General features: G+C 35.9%; 1 protein-coding gene across 4 annotated transcripts in view; it reads left to right on the top strand.

The window, feature by feature from the left end:
* The first annotated feature begins 672 nt into the window (after positions 1-672).
* LOC144960340 (trypsin-3-like) overlaps positions 673-19,741 on the top strand; it is a 27,309-nt gene continuing 8,240 nt past the window's right edge. Inside the window, exons 1-8 of one of the 4 annotated variants that reach the window (XM_078893414.1) lie at positions 673-779; positions 2,350-2,459; positions 3,399-3,492; positions 6,653-6,717; positions 9,035-9,123; positions 16,379-16,467; positions 17,475-17,579; positions 18,875-19,041. In XM_078893414.1, the coding sequence (XP_078749540.1) occupies positions 2,378-2,459; positions 3,399-3,492; positions 6,653-6,717; positions 9,035-9,123; positions 16,379-16,467; positions 17,475-17,579; positions 18,875-19,041 (691 nt within the window). In that variant the 5' untranslated portion in view covers positions 673-779; positions 2,350-2,377. Of the gene's footprint in view, positions 780-2,349; positions 2,460-3,398; positions 3,493-6,652; positions 6,718-9,034; positions 9,124-12,053; positions 12,220-12,834; positions 14,720-16,378; positions 16,468-17,474; positions 17,580-18,874; positions 19,042-19,741 lie in introns of those variants that run through there. The other 3 variants (XM_078893415.1, XR_013642844.1, XR_013642845.1) reach the window with 3 other exon arrangements.

Below are 19,741 nucleotides of genomic sequence, written 5' to 3'. Positions count from 1 at the left end.
GTTTCGTACAACCGTAGAAATCAGCAGGCCTTGATAAATGTGTCGTGTTTGTGAGTTTCGTACAACCGTAGAAATCAGCAGGCCTTGATAAATGTGTCGTGTTTGTGAGTTTCGTACAACCGTAGAAATCAGCAGGCCTTGAGAAATGTGTCGTGTTTGTGAGTTTCGTACAACCGTAGAAATCAGCAGGCCTTGATAAATGTGTCGTGTTTGTGAGTTTCGTACAACCGTAGAAATCAGCAAGCCTTGAGAAATGTGTCGTGTTTGTGAGTTTCGTACAACCGTAGAAATCAGCAGGCCTTGAGAAATGTGTCGTGTTTGTGAGTTTCGTACAACCGTAGAAATCAGCAGGCCTTGATAAATGTGTCGTGTTTGTGAGTTTCGTACAACCGTAGAAATCAGCAGGCCTTGAGAAATGTGTCGTGTTTGTGAGTTTCGTACAACCGTAGAAATCAGCAGGCCTTGATAAATGTGTCGTGTTTGTGAGTTTCGTACAACCGTAGAAATCAGCAGGCCTTGAGAAATGTGTCGTGTTTGTGAGTTTCGTACAACCGTAGAAATCAGCAGGCCTTGAGAAATGTGTCGTGTTTGTGAGTTTCGTACAACCGTAGAAATCAGCAGGCCTTGGGAAATGTTGGTCATGTCTAAGTTGAAAAAATTAAATTTGACAGTCTTATCTGACTGGCACCTGCCTCATTCCCAAGTAATTTTAACCAAGCTACAAGCCATTCATAGTATGTTTTCTTTGGGACTTATATATCTAGCCTGGCTACTGGTGTGTGAGTGTGTTTTTTTTTTCTAATTTAAACTTTTTTATTGCTTTTATAATATGTGATGCTCATGATTATCGTCGTCGTCATCGTCTTTACCGTCATTATCGTCATCATCATCATCATCATCATCATCATCATCATCATCATCATCATCATCATCATCATCATCATCATCATCGTCACCGTCATCATCACCATCCATCACCTCCTCCTCCTCCTCCTCCTCCGCCTCCTCATCATCATCATCATCATCATCATCATCATTGTAATGAGAGAGATTCGTTTATGTTTTTTTTTCTCTCTCTTCGATTCGTCTTATTTGATTTTTCTTCACCTGGTGGCGGGCATGACGAGCCTAACCTGACCTTACCCCATGGGCCAACGTGTCACGCTATATCAGATTTACCTCCAAACAATGGAGTTCTTAGTGACTTTTAAAAGTGTAGATTTCAGTTTTAATGAGGCTTCACTTTATCCATATAAGTAGTAATGTGAAATTGAATTTAAACTTCAATTTTATTACTAAAACAGATCAAATGAACGATTTCATTACAAAAACAGATCAAATGAACGATTTCATTACAAAAACAGATCAAATGAACGATTTCATTACAAAAACAGATGAAATGAACGATTTTATTACAAAAAGAGATCAAATGAACGAGTTCATTGCAAAAACAGATCAAATGAACAACACTATATCCAAAAAGAATTGAAAAGCTTACAGTTTTTCTTTAGCAGTCAATGCATTATCTAAAAAAAACCCAAAGTATTGTCTTGAAATCTGGAACTGAAGTCAATGGCAGTCTTGTCTATAAATATACATACAGCGTTCATTCATTGACTTGGCTATTCGTCTTTGGAAAGTATTTAACAGAAAAACTCCATTTCAGGCAGTTATTCACTCTCGCGACGAAGATAAGTCTGTTGTTGATTTAATATAAGTGTTGATGGCTAATATCAAATCAATACATTTAAGATAATAATAATACTAATGATGATAATGATAATAATAATAATAATAATAATAATAATAATTATATTATTATTATTATTATTATTATTATTATTATTATTATTATTATTATTATTATTATTATTATTATCATTATCATTATTATTATTATTATTATTATTATTATTATTATTATTATTATTATTATTATTATTATTATTATTATTATTATTATCTTTATTCTTCTCTTCTTCTTCTTCTTCTTCTTCTTCTTCTTCTTCTTCTTTTCTTATTATTATTATTATTATTATTATTATTATTATTATTATTATTATTATTAGTATTATTATTATTATTATTATTATTATTATTATTACTATTATTTATCATTATTATTATTTTTATTATTATTATTATTATTATTATTATTATTATTATTATTATTATTATTATTATTATTATTGTTATTATTATTATTATTATTATTATTATTATTATTATTATTATTATTATTATTATTATTATTATTATTATTATTATTATTATTATTATTATAATTATCATTATTATTATTAATTATTATTATTAGTATTATTATTATTTTCAATTAATGTTTTTCAGTTTGCACTCTGTTCGTCGTTGAATCAACATGAGACTATTGTCCCTAGACATGCCAACCATCTCGGTTTTTGTCGTGTACGTCAGTCTTCTGATACAGACTGCCGAGTCTAGTAAGTTGGATTAACCATTTTTTAACTCAACAAATCCTAGAGATTATTGCTACTTTTCAAAATTGGCAAATAAAATGTATTAAAATGAGCATGTACATTGATAGGTTTATTCAACTATCATTAACATGTAAAAAAAAAACCTGAAAACATTAGCTATGATACTATTCCTATAATTTATCTCATAAAACTGTAATCAATAGGCATGGGGTAAAAGTAACCCGGTAAACTACGGATGTATTCGGTGTTAAGGTTGAGTGAGTTAATGGTCTAGGGGGATCTAAGTAAAATAATTCATGACCTATCGAAACAAAAAGGCACCTTGTCAATCTGGTCAACAACATTTCGACATAAATACTCATAATATGTCACTGTCTGTAACTAGGTACTTATTCACACCTGAGTCAAGTAGTAGTAGTAGTAGTAGTAGTAGTAGTAGTAGTAATAGTAGTAGTAGTAGTAGTAGTAGTAGTAGTAGTAGTAGTAGTAGTAGTAGTAGTAGTAGTAGTAGTAGTAGCAGTAGTCGTAGTAGTAGTAGTAGTAGTAGTAGTAGTAGTAGTAGTAGTAGTAGTAGTAGTAGTAGTAGTAGTAGTATGGTATAGCTACACCTCCAAATTCACTTCGTTAATCCAGCTTCGAAGGTATTTCTCCTCGCTAAGACAAACAACTGTTTCATACATCGCCATCTTCAAGTTTAGTTACAGGACAGTGGAGGACGATGTGATCGCTGGTCTCTGGAACTGTCTGACAGTTCCGGCCGGCATCACTGTTCCCAAGTTTCCATTTGCACATATTATTTGCTGCAGTTCTGCCATGTTCTGTTAAGAGACGATTTGAGGAAACCCAGTATTTCCTGGCGTTGTGGATTGCAGGCATTCTTTTAGTGGGATCTTTTATGAAGTAACGGAGCTTACATCCACATATAATATGCTATATCTACAGAATTTCATGGAGATGCATGTTCCACGAGACCAAATGGGACTTGTACAGACATGTCTGAATATTATTGTCCGGCAGGATCCAAGCTTGAACGCAGGTGACCATTTGATACAAATTTGACAGGTTGTGGTCTTGTAATATGACACTCGCCTTTAGATAGGAAGGGTCTGGTTTAAGTCCCGTTCTGAGCGGGGCATAGTTGAGTCATTGGAAAAAGGCTCTTTACTCACATTCTCTCTACGCGTTCAGGTGTAAAACGATATACGTGGCCATGTACAGTCTTTCTTTGTCGGAAAGAAATATAATATCACCAAGCAGGCTCCTTGTAAAGCTAGTTACGTCGTTCAAATGAAGATTGTTGTCTAAAAAAAAAAAACAAAAAAAACTCGAGTTTTATTATGCCTTATATGCTTCCCGCCTGAAAAAAAAATTACTATATTATCACTTAGGCAGTTCTGAAAAATCATATCACTTCTCAACATTATTATTATTATTATTATTATTATTATTATTATTATTATTATTATTATTATTATTATTATTATTATTATTATTATTATTATTATTATTATTATTATTATTATTATTATTATTATTATTATTTATTATTATTATTATTATTATTATTATTATTATTATTATTATTATTATTATTATTATTATTATTATTATTATTATTATTTATTATTATTATTATTATTATTAATTATCTTTATTTACGCTTTGGTTGTTATTTTATATTATACCATTGTCTGCTCTTTTTTTTTTTTTTGGGACAAAACCATTAATGATATTTCTGCTCTATAGATAAAACGAAGATGACGTTACTCAGGTCTTTGTTATTGGTTTTTGCAATCCTCGTTTATGAGTAATTCTCATTAAACTGTATTAACCAGAATATAAACATTTAAGGTTACACATAGTTTTGTGTGTTGGTCCGTAATACTTCCGGATGGCAATGTTGTGAGATTCTTAGTCAAGCGCATACTATCTATAAATTAAAGTGATACAAATCTGATAGAAGCTGTGGACTGTAAAAAGCAATAAAAAGCTTTAAAAAAGAACAAAGTACCAAACACTGGACATTATGGGCTCAAAACCCTTCTTCAGCCAACAAAAAAGAATAACACAATAAAACATTGCTAAAAAATCAGATGGACGACATAGAAATATTCAACGCCTTCTCTCAGTGGAAGAAAAATTTTTGTCTTAAAAATAATAAATAAATAAAATTCCCTGTATTCATCCCTGAGGGTAAATTTGTCTTCCAGGGTCTGTTCCAAACGAAGACTTGAACAACCCAGGCGTCAGCCGCAGTGCAGCGCCGCAAATCGAGCTAGGGCGAGATAACTTGCTCAAGGGAACACCGCGCAGCGGCGGGTGATTGAACACGGTACCTGTAGGGTACGAAGCAAAAGCCGTACCGCTGATCCACGCTGACCCCTTTGGTTTTCTTGGATTTTTCTTCTACTGAGAGGCGCACTTCAGGAAAAACTAAGACAGAGGGGAACTGTTCAAATAGGGAACAGATGTAGATTCCAATAGAAAACCAGATGGACGACAGAGAAACATCCACTGCTTCCTCTCTGTAGAAAAAAATCTTGGTTTTCTTGGATTTTTCCTCTACTGAGAGGACGCACTTCAGGAAAAACTAAGACAGAGGGGAACTGTTCAAATAGGGAACAGATGTAGATTCCAAGAGAAAACAAGATGGACAACAGAGAAACATCCACTGCTTCCTCTCTGTAGAAGAAAATCTTGGTTTTCTTTGACTTTTCTTCTACTGAGAGGACGCACTTCAGGAAAAACTACAACAGAGGGGAACTGTTCAAATAGGGATCAGATGTAGATTCCAAGAGAAAACCAGATGGACGACAGAGAAACATCCACTGCTTCCTCTCTGTAGAAAAAAAATCTTGGTTTTCTTGGATTTTTCTTCTACTGAGAGGACGCACTTCAGGAAAAACTAAGACAGAGGGGAACTGTTCAAATAGGGAACATATGTAGATTCCAAGAGAAAACCAGATGGACAACAGAGAAACATCCACTGCTTCCTCTCTGTAGAAGAAAATCTTGGTTTTCTTTGACTTTTCTTCTACTGAGAGGACGCACTTCAGGAAAAACTAAGACAGAGGGGAATGGTTCAAATAGGGATCAGATGTAGATTCCAAGAGAAAACTAGATGGACGACAGAGAAACATCCACTGCTTCCTCTCTGTAGAAGAAAATCTTGGTTTTCTTGGAGAAGAATTAAAGAAGCTGATATACAGAGAAGTGGTAAGACCTGGAATGAGATAAAAAAGTTGGCTCAGGATAGAGAAGGATGGAAACTGTTTGTCTGTGGCCTATACCCTGACCCAGGGTGAAAAAGGCAATGATGATGATGATGAGAGGACGCACTTCAGGAAAAACTACAACAGAGGGGAACTGTTCAAATAGGGATCAGATGTAGATTCCAAGAGAAAACCAGATGGACGACAGAGAAACATCCACTGCTTCCTCTCTGTAGAAGAAAATCTTGGTTATCTTGGATTTTTCTTCTACTGAGAAGACGCACTTCAGGAAAAACTAAGACAGAGGGGAACTGTTCAAATAGGGATCAGATGTAGATTCCAAGAGAAAACCAGATGGACGACAGAGAAACATCCACTGCTTCCTCTCTGTAGAAGAAAATCTTGGTTTTCTTGGATTTTTCTTCTACTGAGATGACGCACTTCAGGAAAAACTAAGACAGAGGGGAACTGTTCAAATAAGGATCAGATGTAGATTCCAAGATAAAACCATATGGACGACAGAGAAATAATCAATACTTAATCTCTGTAAAAGAAAAGAAATCTTGGTTTTCTTGGACTTTTCTTCCTCAGAGATGACGCACTGAATATTTATTCTCTGTTCGTAGATCTGGTTCTTTAGAAATTAATGTCCCCAGTGTCTATGTCGAATACCCTCTGCGCTGTGTGGCCTTGAGCAAATCACCTCGCCCTATCTCAGTTTACGGTGCACTACAGCTGACGCCTGGATTATTTCAGTCATCCCTTTGAATAGACCCTAAAGACAAAGTTCCCCTATGGGTTTAATAAAGTTATTTTTTTTTTAATTTCTAAATTTTTATTGTTTTTTTTTGTTATTCGCTGAAGAAGGGTTTGATCCCGAATGTTCTCTGTTTGGTAAGTCGATCTTATTTGAAACTGTTATATTCACTCTATGAATTGCAGTATTTCATTATTTTATTTTTTAATTTTTTAAAACATTTCCAGAGGCTGTGGAAAGGGATTGAGTTGCTGTTATCCCATTGTCGTAAAACAACCAAAGTTCGTGTACGGTAAGTACGGTGTTTGTTGAATGAACAAAAAATGAATATAACCAACGTGCAATTATTTGCAGGTCTGATAACCCAATTCATTATGGGCTCATTGTTGTAATGAAAATCAAAAAAGAATGACGCAAAATAATGTCCATTACAATAATGTTAAACTAGATCAATAAGCCGGTTCGGATGTCAGACCTGTACAATATATACACGTCGGATATAACACATGGAACAAAAAACAACAAACATATCACTAAACAAGGAACGTTTCAGGCTCAAAACCTTTCTTCATCCACAAAACACGAATTGTTTCGGGTTCAAACCCTTTTTCAGACACAAACTCCTTATTCATCCAATGTTATTTTCTTGAGGAATGTAGCAAGCGTCCACCTTACGTCCCTGGAATCCCTCGCTGGAGACCGATTACTACAACACGCACAACACCAAGAACAACATGGAATGCATGAAAAAGCTGGGGCTGGCTGAGACTAGCTCGTGTTTATGTGGATGCCAAAAGAAGACGATGGAGCACATCCTTAGAGAAAGCCAGGATAGACCCAGCTGCCCTGACCGTGACATGAGAGGCTGCTCCCCAGATTCTGTGGAGTGGGCTCGGTGTTCGAGCGACAAGCTATGATGATATTATGATGATGATTATCAGAAGCAGGATTTTCAGCCCGAAACAATTCGTGTTTGGTATAATATTATGTCCTTTTTCGAAGCTCATGTATTCTTTTTGTTTCCATGACTATTTTGTTCATAGTCCAAAGATTCTAGTAGCCCCGTGTTCCTTTTTGTCGATTCCCGAGACCACTGCTATTACTTCGGATTCGTGTCAAAGTCTAAATGTCTTGATGAGCCAAGCGAACAGAGACATGGTAGCATGTTTTGTTTGATTAGAACATGAATGTGACTTTTGGACTGTGGTCAAATAGAAATTTCAACTCACCAAACTTCTTTTTTTTCAATGATATCTTATCAGCTGTGAAAAATAAATGAAGATATTATATTTTGTTTGCTTCTTTTCATCAGGCCGTGACTCTGTAGGGAATTAGATTAGCGGAAGAGTAGCGTCTCTCTCGTTCTCGCATGCGCACAACCAACATGACGTTCTCTCTCTAATACCTTTTCCGCCGGTGACGTCACAGACTATGGGTGACGTCCAATCAAGGGACGTTACTTTTCCGCTAATCTCATTCCCTATTTACCTTGAGTAATAAAGATTTGAACAAGTGTCTATGAAACGGTGGCAACCGAAGCAAGAAAGAAAAACAACCCAAGGAAAAAAATAGAGTATTTATATAGCGCAATATCCACTTAGCGTGCTCAAAGCACTTTACAAAGGGTCCCAGTCCAACAGCAACATCTAACATGTAGAACGAGGCGATTGGCGATATTACATTTTTTTTCCAATAATGACAACGCTGATAACGGTCAGGTACTCATTTTACACCTGAGTTCGATGAGAGAATATGAGTAAAGATCCTTTTCATAAGACTGAACTACGCACCGAGCGAGGCTCGAACCCAGGACCTTCTAATCAGAAAGCGAGTATACCAAAATACCACAAAGCCGCACATCAGGCTTCCGACATCGATTGGGGATTGAACCTCAGACCCTCTTAATTTGTCCGGTACCGTTTCATACTCACATGTTCGTATATTTGCCTTTCATCGGTGCCTGCTCCCTAATATCTCAATTTGATTTTTGTATATGAAACTAGCAAATTGTTTATATGCACAAACGCACGTTATTTGAGGTAATAAAACGAATTAATTGAAATTTAGTCCCTTTAATGCTGTGTTCTGGAAAAGCCCATAATATACGAGCACATCCTTTGTATTTTCACCTTTGATCTTTTGTCAGGCGTTTATTTATTCAATTTGTCATGATTTTTTTAATATTAGGGTTAGCTCGAGATCGGATGATTTTTTTTCCTATTAGGGTTAGTCAAAAGTCCGACATCGATTGGGGATTAAACCTCAGACCCTCTTAATTTGTCTGGTACCGTTTCATACTCACATGTTCGTATATTTGCCGAATAAACGATGTCGTATCTAAATTTGGCCAGAAAACTCGTCCTTCAGATATCGATCGATATTAATGACCCTTATATTAGCAAAAATCTCAAACCTGTGACTTCGCGAAGTCATTTTTAATGACATAATACATAAAATGAACCATTGACAGGCTCTATTACGGATATGGTATAATATATAAAATGAACCATTGGCCAACACTACTTAATACTGCTTTGTGAACACTAGTCAGAAATTTACAGGAATGTTTATTTATTTATTTACTTATTTTTATCTCAATCTTTGGTCAGGTAATACACAGTGTGGTGTGACGTCACGTAACTGGGACGCACGGATAATAGGAGGTGAATTAGCGTATATTTCACAGTACCCCTGGACGGTACGTCATAAATATAGAATCATTTACTATTGTATTGTATTGTTTAAGAGCTGACTGGCTTTGGAAATATTTAAATGATCTGTGTAACTTTCATGCTTATATATATATATATATATATATATATATATATATATATATATATATATATATATATATATATATTTTTTTTTTTTTTTTTTTCATTCGATACTTTACTCACCATCATTTAATGAGGGCAGATTGGTAAACAACGTTGTCTGTGTAATTTGGTATATCTTCGGTTGATTTTTCTGTGTGGCCCAATAATATATTTAATAATATATTCCCTCAACAAACCCCAAGAAAAAATTAAACCTAGTACCTTTAATTAACCCAAATAGGAAAAACAAACACCCTAGCCTTTTAATAAGACTTTTGACTAACCCTAATAGGAAAAAAAATCATCCGATCTCGAGCTAACCCTAATATAAATAATCATGACAAATTGAATAAATAAAAGCCTGACAAAAGATCAAAGGTGAAAATACAAATTTAAAGAATACTGGGGATGTAGGAGCTTTCGGAATGTCTCCCCTTTACTTAACTTATGGAAAAACACACACCCTAGCACCTTTAATAAGACTTATGACTAACCTCTCGAGCTAACCCTAATAGAAAAAAAAAAACAACTCTCCGACTACTTTGCACTACCTTTCAATACTTAACAAATCAAAATGTCGACCGAAAATCAAAACAATGGTCAAATTAGGAAATTTTAAACTTTCACAAATCTATCAAGGTTTGTTCTAGAGTTTTTAAAATACTTGTATATATTGACAAATTGAATAAATAAATGCCTGACAAAATATCAACGGTGAAAATATAAATTTAAAGAATACTGGGGATGTAGGAGCTTTCAGATTGTCTCCGCTTTACTTAACTTATGGAAAAACAAATATCCTAGCTCCTTTACTAAGAATTATGACTAACCTTAATAGAAAAAGAAATATCATCCGATCTCGAGCTGACCCTAATAGAAAAAAATGATGACAAATTGAATAAATAGACGCCTGACAAAATATCAACGGTGAAAATACAAACTTAAAGAATACTCGGGATATAGGAGCTTTCGGAATGTCTCCCCTTTACTTAACTTATGGAAAAACAAATATCCTAGCTCCTTTACTAAGAATTATGACTAACCTTAATAGAAAAAGAAATATCATTCGATCTCGAGCTGACCCTAATAGAAAAAAATGATGACAAATTGAATAAATAGACGCCTGACAAAATATCAACGGTGAAAATACAAACTTAAAGAATACTCGGGATATAGGAGCTTTCGGAATGTCTCCCCTTTACTTAACTTATGGAAAAACAAACATCCTAGCATCTTTACTAAGACTTATGACTAACCCTAATAGAAAAAACAATATCTTCCGATCTCGAGTTAACCCTAATAGAAAAAAATGATAACAAATTGAATAAAACAACTCTTGGACTGCCTTGCACTACCTTTCAATACTTAACAAATCAAAATGGCGGCCTAAAATCAAAACGATGGTCAAATTAAGAAATTTTAAACTTTCACAAATCTATCAAAGTTTGTTCTAGAGTTTTTAAAATACTTCTATATAATGACAAATTGAATAAATAAATGCCTGACAAAATATCAACGGTGAAAATACAAATTTAAAGAATACTGGGGATGTAGGACCTTTCGGAGTGTCTCCCCTTTACTTAACTTATGGAAAAACAAACATCCTAGCACCTCTACTAAGACTTATGACTAACCCTAATAGAAAAAAAAATCCTTCGATATCGAGCTAGCCGTAATAGTTAAAAAAGAATCAAAATGGCGACTGAAATACCTTCATGTGATCAAGTGAATAATATCACTATGAATGCCACGATTTGCTTAAAAATGCCAACAACCACACACACATGTATACACCACACACAACACACACACACAAATACACACGCACACATACATACACGCATTTAGAACATACTACTACATAACAACAAAGATCACCACTAAATCAACAACACAACGGAAGTAATAATAATACTTGATGTCATAAATAGATCACGCAAATTGACAACTTTTTACAGTGTCAAAATTAGTTGATTTTTCAGAGTCTAGTGTCGTCGGTACATATTTTATGATATCTGTTTGACTCAACAAACTTTCAGACTGACTTTAAATTATAAAAGGAAATCAAGTTATCTGTTTATCTATCTGTAAAAAATACATTTCTAATTTTCAAATCTTTCAGTAGAGTTGTGCGCCGTATCAATTTTTTATTGACTCAAATAAGCACAATGTTCTCCACAATGCAATATTTTTTAAAGAAAGGATATATATTTGGCCCAGCAAAATCGGGTATAAGACGCAAGACACGAAAAGCCGTAACAGGCTAAAATAGATGAATTTGGGGTAAACTATCAAAATTGAGTTTTTTTCACTCAAGATTATCTCTGATTATCGATCTATAACTATGTGAAAGCATTTGCATGATAATAAGCCATAAATATTTTTATTTTAATATTTATATGACGTGGGTGTCGATAAACATTGACAAATTTCCATCCAAGTTGATGCGGAGGATGGGTTTGAACCGACCTCCTTGTACTGAAAATATTTGCCTCTTCGCCGGTCTGAAGCCTCGACTATCGCACATCTTCTCTTGATTATTGCCTTGTGCGCATGGTTATCTTTCTTTGTTTTGTACTGCGCATACCGTAAACCTAGGCACGGTTCACCGATCAGTAAATACAAATTTGGTGTCCTAAAAAGGGCTGAAAATAGAACAAAAACAGCTATTTTCAACCTGAAAACGACTCATTTAAAAGAAAATCAAACCCTCATACGTATATTTTAAAAATGATTTATGCATATTTACAAATTTTACTTTTTACATAGGCTTTTTTAGTATCTCAACCTTTAGTGTTTCTACGGTAAACAACAACCACTAACCACAACAATCATGGCGTTCTTCGACGATTCTTCCATCGCACTCTTGCTAAATCTTAACAAAACAGACAATGCCGCTCACCAAGAAATGATAAATGATTACTTTTCTTCAAGAATCGAAGACAAAGATTCATCATCTGATGAAGAAACAAGCCCAGGTGAGTTTTATTTTATGCTTTAAATGTTTGTTTTGGGCTGGTCGGTCGAGTGCCAAATTTCAGGACTGACCGGTGACGAAAATGAAAGTAGGGCCTCGAGTAAACAAGACTCTGATGTGACTGAAATCTAGTCTTTAACAATGTCAGGGCAACTCCAAATGCTATCAGTTCTTTGTTTTTACCTTTTTTATAAATTTATCACATGAATCCAATGATCTTTCACCTCATTCTAATTATATGCAACTTCGACTTGAGCTGTTCTCAAACGCAGTCTTACTATTACTAGAGTACTCAGCATAAGTTTCATCTCTTTACCACTTTTCTTATTGATTCATATTCATTGCAGATATTTCAGACGTTTTTAACATGATCCTACAACTATTAAATTACGAGCATCAATTCGTATTTTTATTGATATTTAGATTCTCAGTCCTATTTCTGATTTAAAAAAAAATAGTTAGGAATTGTATCTAACAACAATGACAAGGTAAAGAGAGTGAGATCATAGACATAAACTTAACGTTTTAAAATAGGCTATACTATAGTTGCATTTATATATCTCATGATAGTTATTATACAATCTAATTACATAAATTCTCTCTGTTTTCATTTCAGATGAGGAAAGTGCTACTGAAGAGGAAGAAAATGCATTCTGCCCCATTGTGGATTCAGTCAACATTATTCTTCACACACTTGCAGAGGAAACTCCCACTACAACACCTAATGAACCACCTGCTGATCCTCATATCAAACCATGCAACTGCAAATTGAATTCAGGCTCTCCATGCTACCTCCAGTTTTCCCCTACTGTTCTCCAGGACACTCGACTGCACTACCAAGGAATGGTGCATAATGAGCTTGACCTTGTCATTCTGAGTAAACTTGAATGCACCATCCACCTGTCTTCTGAAACTTGTCGTCCTAAACAAAAGCATCAGCAAAAAAGGCAAAGAAGTAGGAATGACTATTTTCACCATGGGTTTAAAATTTGTCGAGATTTGTTTATGTTTCTTCACTGCATTGCGAAAGGAAAACTGGATGCCCTCATCGCTCACCTAAAAACTAATGGTGTTGAACCACGTGTACACAAAAGCACAAAAAAACTGCCCTCTAAAACACTGGCCATTTCTGATGTTCAGCAAGTAACCACTTTCATTAGTAACTACGCTGATCTTCATGCCATCACTCTGCCAGGAAGAACCCCGCATCATTGGGTGAGTGATGTAAAACTTCTACCAACAAACTGTACCAAAAGGAAAGTCTACAAAGAATACTGTTCAGCTGTTGACGTCACCAGCAGTCGTAAAGTTGCGGAGAGAACATTTAGATCGTTGTGGCAAAGACTCACTCCCTTTGTCACCACCATGAAACCTGCAACTGATCTCTGTTTCATTTGCCAGCAAGGCTTGGCAAAGGTCAATCGTTCAGCGAATCTCCCTGATCATGCAAAATCCGCAGCCATAAAGGACATCGAAGATATCTTCTGAATGTTACCCAGGAGAGATCTTTTTACCAAACGGTCTGTCATGAGGTGAAACGGAATCTCCCTATCGGCATGAGTCTTAGTGGACAGGAACCCTGCTCCTTGGATGGGACTGTGCACTACAGCTTTGATTTCGCCCAGCAGCTGATGTATCCCTCCAACCCTCTGCAACCAGGCCCCATCTACTTCAAGGTTCCTCGTCGATGTGGTCTTTTCGGTGTCAACTGTGAGGCCCTGACACGTCAAGTCAACTTCCTCATCGATGAGGAATTCAACACTGGCAAAGGAGCCAACTGTGTCATTTCATTGCTCCATTACTTTTTTCAACATTATGGATTGGGAGGAAAACATCTTCATTTGCATGCGGATAATTGTAGTGGGCAAAATAAAAATTCTGCCATGGTGTGGTATCTTTTGTGGCGAGTTATAACTGGTCAACATTCCTCAGTAAATCTTAGTTTTCTCATAACTGGACATACAAAATTTAGTCCTGACTGTGGATTTGGCCTGATCAAACGACTTTACAAAAAAACTAAAATTAATACGCTAAACGATGTGGCAGATGTTGTTAATTCTTCATCTGTGATGAATTCTGCTCAACTTTGTGGCAATCAGGAGGGAGACATTCTCGTTCCAATGTTTGACTGGACTAAACACCTATCAAAATTTTTTTCAAAGTTGATTGGCATTAAGAAGTTCCATCACTTTCGTTTCACCTCGACTGGATCTGTGATCACCAAAGTGAATGTGAATTCGGAAGAAATTATTCATTCACTCTTGAAAGTTCCCCTACCAATTCCGAATGAATTACCACCCCAAATCCAACCGAACGGACTCACTCTTCAGAGACAGTGGTATCTATATAATGACATTCGTCAATTTGTTGAGGAACCGTTCCAGGACATTGTCGCTCCACGACCAGTCCAGGAACTTAATGTCAGACAGAGGGGTGAGGTGGACATGGAAGAGGAGGAAAGCGAGGCTCCAAAAACGAAACGTTCTAAGAATAAATGATTTGTAAGTTAGACTAAATAAATTTATTAATTGTCATAGGTGTTAAAGACAATTAAATATAATGTGTGTCAAAACAGGAATGCAAATTGGGTGAGTGTATAACATGGATGGATGGGAGAGTGGTAGAGAGATGGTAACCTTTTTTTAAAAGTGTCATTTATTTCAAATTATTTGACTCGCTTTTTCGGAGACAGACCAGTTGAGATGAGTGTGTTTGCTTGTAAATACTAATTCTAATATCATATAATGTAATATAATTCATTGCCTTAGTATCATTATGTATGTATATACCCAATTTTTATTGTAATTGTTAATGTTATTTGTGTTCTAAGTTGTTATCTGATTCGAAAAGTTGAAAAATACAAGTTCAATTTTAAAATTCGTTTTTCTCAGTTTCATTGCCATAGGTGTCATCCGCTTTGAAGTTGTCTAATTTTGTCACTAATTAAGCTAGAAACATAATTTAAAAAGCATGATAATCAGCTAAAGCTGCTCTATCAGAAAACCTAAACATGAAGAAAAGTTATTTTTTCACATTATACCCTGTTTTCCTGGGCCAGGAACAAATATTGTTAATTTAGTTAGGTTTGATTATCCCTGTCAGGGCCCCACATTCTATTTGGCCCCTATCTATTGCCTTGCGTGTATGGGGTTGAAAGAGAGAGAGAAAGAGAGAGAGAGAGAGGAAGAGTGGCGGCCAGTGAAGTCAAACCAAGGTGTGTGTAGACACAATAGTTCTTTGCTTACAATAATAAAGTTTCTGATTCATATTTAGAATTACATTGCAATTTCTTAGTAATAACATCCATTGTTAATTAGACAATGTCGACACTATAGCGCATAATAGATGAACATTGTGAGAAATATAAAGGTCACTCACAGAAACCAATAGGGAATGAGATTAGCGGGAGAGTAGCGTCCCTTGATTGGACGTCACCTTACAGAGAGAATGTCAACATGGCTTTGCGCATGCGTCTCTCTTGTCCTCGCTTTCAGTGAACTGTTCCATGCCGCTTTCAGCGGAAGCGAGGACGAGAGACCCATGCTCAAAACCAATATGACGTTCTCTCTTTAACTTCTACGCCGGTGACGTCCAATCAAGGGACGCTACTCTTCCACTAATCTCATTCCCTATGATGTTCCTCGATTCGTTGTGCCAGAATGTTACTGGTCATTTAATCGAATCCAACCATATTTGTGACCCTTCGATAGTGGATATCGTGCTAAATATATAAAATCTCAACATTCAATTTTCAAAGATCATATCAAAATTTGAAAATTACTTAGATCTAGGTCTAAAATCTTCGACATGGCATTTGTGTGGTGTGTAGATCAAATCAACCGTGGAATTATTTTTTTTAGAAATAGACTTTCTAGAAAAAAAAAGTTAGTAGACCAATTTGAATAAATAGGTTTGATAATGGCAACATTACGAATTCGAATATTTTATAGCCTGGCGGCTGCAAGCTTCCGTACTGTTCCGTTTATTTATTTTTTTGCTCCAGATATTATATACCCTAATCTTACTTCTTATTCCTCTCTTACCCCTCTTCATTATTCTTCACCTCTTCTCCAAACCTTTGCCACCACCTCCGTCTTCTTCTCCTTTTCTGGCCATAAACGATGCATTATATTATGCTGTCTTTTTCTTACTTGCCTCAGGTTACAGTGGAACAGTTTGGACAACCAGTATGTGGAGGTTCTATCATTGCTGATAAATGGATTCTCACAGCAGCTCACTGCGTCGAAGAGTAAGCACATGTGCAAGTCATGGAACGTATAGTAGTTGCTGTTGTTTTTTTTTTTTTTTGTTTTTTGGTTATTATTGTTGTTATTGTTGTTGTTGTTGTTGTTATTTTTGTTCTTGTTGTTGTTGTTGTTGTTATCTAAATATCTTTCAAGACCAGATACAAAATAGTCCTTCATAGCCATTTGATCCTTGGAGCTGGATGTTATCCCGGTTCCTGTAACGCGAAACGAACAATATTAAATGCTTGTTATCCTCTGGATAGGACGCCAGTCTATCGCAAAGTACTTTCCGCCAGATATGACGGATCGAAGCACCCAATAACTGCTGGGTGAACAGGTGGGCGAGGGTCAGAAAAAATATTGATTGTTCCTGGGATCGATCTAGTCCCTTTCCGTGTAAGGTGAGTGCTCTACCAGCTGAGCTATCGGAGCACCATTTCAAGACCAGATAAGAACAGATAATTCCCAGCCCATGTTTTATTTTTCCTGCACTTCACTGCTTGATCAGTACGGAATTAAATAGATAGATATATCGATAAATAGATAAATGGGCATGTAGGTAGAAAGATATATAGATAAATAGTAGATAGATAGATAGATAGATAGATAGACGGATAGATAGATAGATAGACTGAGTGATAGCTAGGTCGATAGATAGATATGTCGATAGATAGATGGGTATGTAGGTGGATATGTAGGTAGATAGATAGATATATAAATAGTAGATTGATGAATATATCGATATATTGATAGATAGATAGATATAATGATAGATAGATAGCTTTATTGTTTGTATGTTGTTTGCATGGGGGAATGAATTGATCCAACCAACACTTTTAACAGTCAAGTCTATTTACAGCACTGGCCGTATCGCCAAAGCTGGGTATTTTTTCTTGGGGTATATATACGAGTAGATAAAGAAATAGACGATAGATCGAGGATGTGTGTTGTATGATTGGTTGGATGGTTGCATAAATGGATTGAAATGATGTAACTTATCTTCCTACAGACACGATTCCACATATAGCGTGCTGGCCGGAACGTCATACAGTTGGATTAAATTTGGGTCATACAGGAAGAGATATCAAATCAGCAGTATTCATATAGTTGACGGGTATGTATAAATAGAACGAAGATGACGTCACTCATGTCTCTGTTATTGGTTATTTGGCATCCATGTTTATGAGTAATTCTCAAAGACAATCATACAAATGTAGATGTTGAAGATCCGAGAGAATAACTGCCCTACGGAACTGAGCTCCCCAGGAATGAATGGGTAACAGTGAATAGAGCACGGACAATAATTGGGAGAACAGCTGAAAGAATGAAACAGTGGTGGCTAGCTGAGATTAGCTTGTCTACATGTGGATGCCCAGAGCAGACGATCGAGCACATCCATAGATAATGCCTGGATGGGCCCAGCTGCACTGACCATGACCTAAGAGTCTGCTCTACAGATGCTCTGAAGTGGGTTCGGTGTTGGAGCGACAAGCTATAATGATGATGAGTAATTCTCACTCAACTGTATTACCAACACTATAAACGCTCAAGGTTACACATAGTTGTTTTGTGTTGATCCGTAATACTTCCAGATGGCACTATTGTGAGTTTCCTAGCCAAGCGCATACTATCTTTACATTAATGTATTTTTTCGTCACAATAATAGTCCGATTTTGAGTTAATTGTAAAAACTAATAGAAAATCGTTTCCATTAATTTCTATCCGTTGAATAATGTAAAATAACCCAAAAACCTGACTATCTAGCCTCAAAAGGAAAGCAGAAATAGTTTCTGAAAGGTTCAAAAAGGTAGACAGAGTATCAACTTTATTGAAGGATGCCCTGTAGTTCTGATAGTGTCCAGTTGACAGAGCAGTATAACATGGGTGAAATCAACTCACATTTCGCACAACGCATATCTAAATAGATTGTCGAAAGCCCCTGAAAATTTCTATAACGCAACAGGACTCTATGTGAACGCTCTAAAACAATGGATACACAAAACCCTTCGAGTAAATTAAATCTTAAATTGAGCTTTTACATATCTAAATGTCCGTTAAACGTGCTCAAAGCCAACAGTAGCATTTAACATGTAGGACGAGACATGACGCCTGTTAGGCGATATTGCATTTTTTTTCGGCCACGCACTCAATTTACACCTGAGTACGTTGAGAGAATGTAAGTGAAGAGTCTTATCCAAGGACTCAACCATGTGCTGAGCGACGCTCGAACGAAGGACTATCGGCTCCGAAAGCAAGTGTCATACCACAAGACCACATATCCGTACTACAGGCCCCTAGGCAATATAGACTCCAACGTGCCCCCCCCCCCCCCCCCCCCCCCCTAAAAAAAATAAATTACAAAAAAATCAAGATCACAGATTATAACAAGTTTATTGTAATTCGTTCCAGTTATAATGCCGATCAACCCTTGGCTGGCTACGATATTGCCTTGATCAAGCTGAGGAGACGAATCAGTCTAGGCGGTACCTTGACAAGATCTGTGTGTCTACCGGACAGGGATGACGATTTCACAGATCACTCGTGTGTAATCACTGGTTGGGGCAACACGGTTGAACGTAAGTCCGTATAATATAGGGCCAAAATATTAAAAAGCTGCTTAAAGGTGTGGACTGTAAAAAATAATAATCAAAATTATGGTTTGTGGCGGTGGTAGCAGTATGGACAACTGCAGCAGTGATAATAGTGGTTGTAGTGGTAGTAGTAGTAGTAGTAGTAGTAGTAGTAGTAGTAGTAGTAGTAGTAGTAGTAGTAGTAGTAGTAGTAGTTGTAGTAGTAGTAGTAGTAGTAGTAGTAGTAGTAGTAGTAGTAGTAGTAGTAGTAGTAATAGTATAGTAGTTAGTAGTAGTAGTAGTAGTAGTAGTAGTAGTAGTAGTAGTAGTAGTAGTAGTAAGTAGTAATAGTAGTCGTGGTAGAAGAAGAAGAAGAAGAAGAAGAAGAAGAAGAAGAAGAAGAAGAAGAAGAAGAAGAAGAAGAAGAAGAAGAAGAAGAAGAAGTAGTAGAGTAGTAGTAGTAGTAGTAGTAGTAGTAGTAGTAGTAGTAGTAGTAGTAGTAGTAGTAGTAGTAGTATAGTAGTAGTAGTGAGTGTAAGTAGTAGTAGTAAATAGTATGTAGTAGTTGTAGTAGTAGTAGTAAGTAGAGTATAGTAGTAGTAGTAGTAGTAGTAGTAGTAAGTAGTAGTAGTAGATAGTATAGTAGTAGTAGTAGTAGTAGTAGTAGTATAGTAGTAGTAGTAAGTAGTAAGTAGTTAGTAGTATA

The sequence above is a fragment of the Berghia stephanieae genome, chromosome 15, assembly GCF_034508935.2.
Source record: "Berghia stephanieae isolate SIO BIC M18660-M18661 chromosome 15, UCSD_Bste_1.3, whole genome shotgun sequence".
Lineage (NCBI taxonomy): Eukaryota > Metazoa > Mollusca > Gastropoda > Nudibranchia > Aeolidiidae > Berghia > Berghia stephanieae.
Note: the sequence above shows the minus strand (reverse complement) of the source record. Positions and strands in the feature narration are given on the sequence as shown.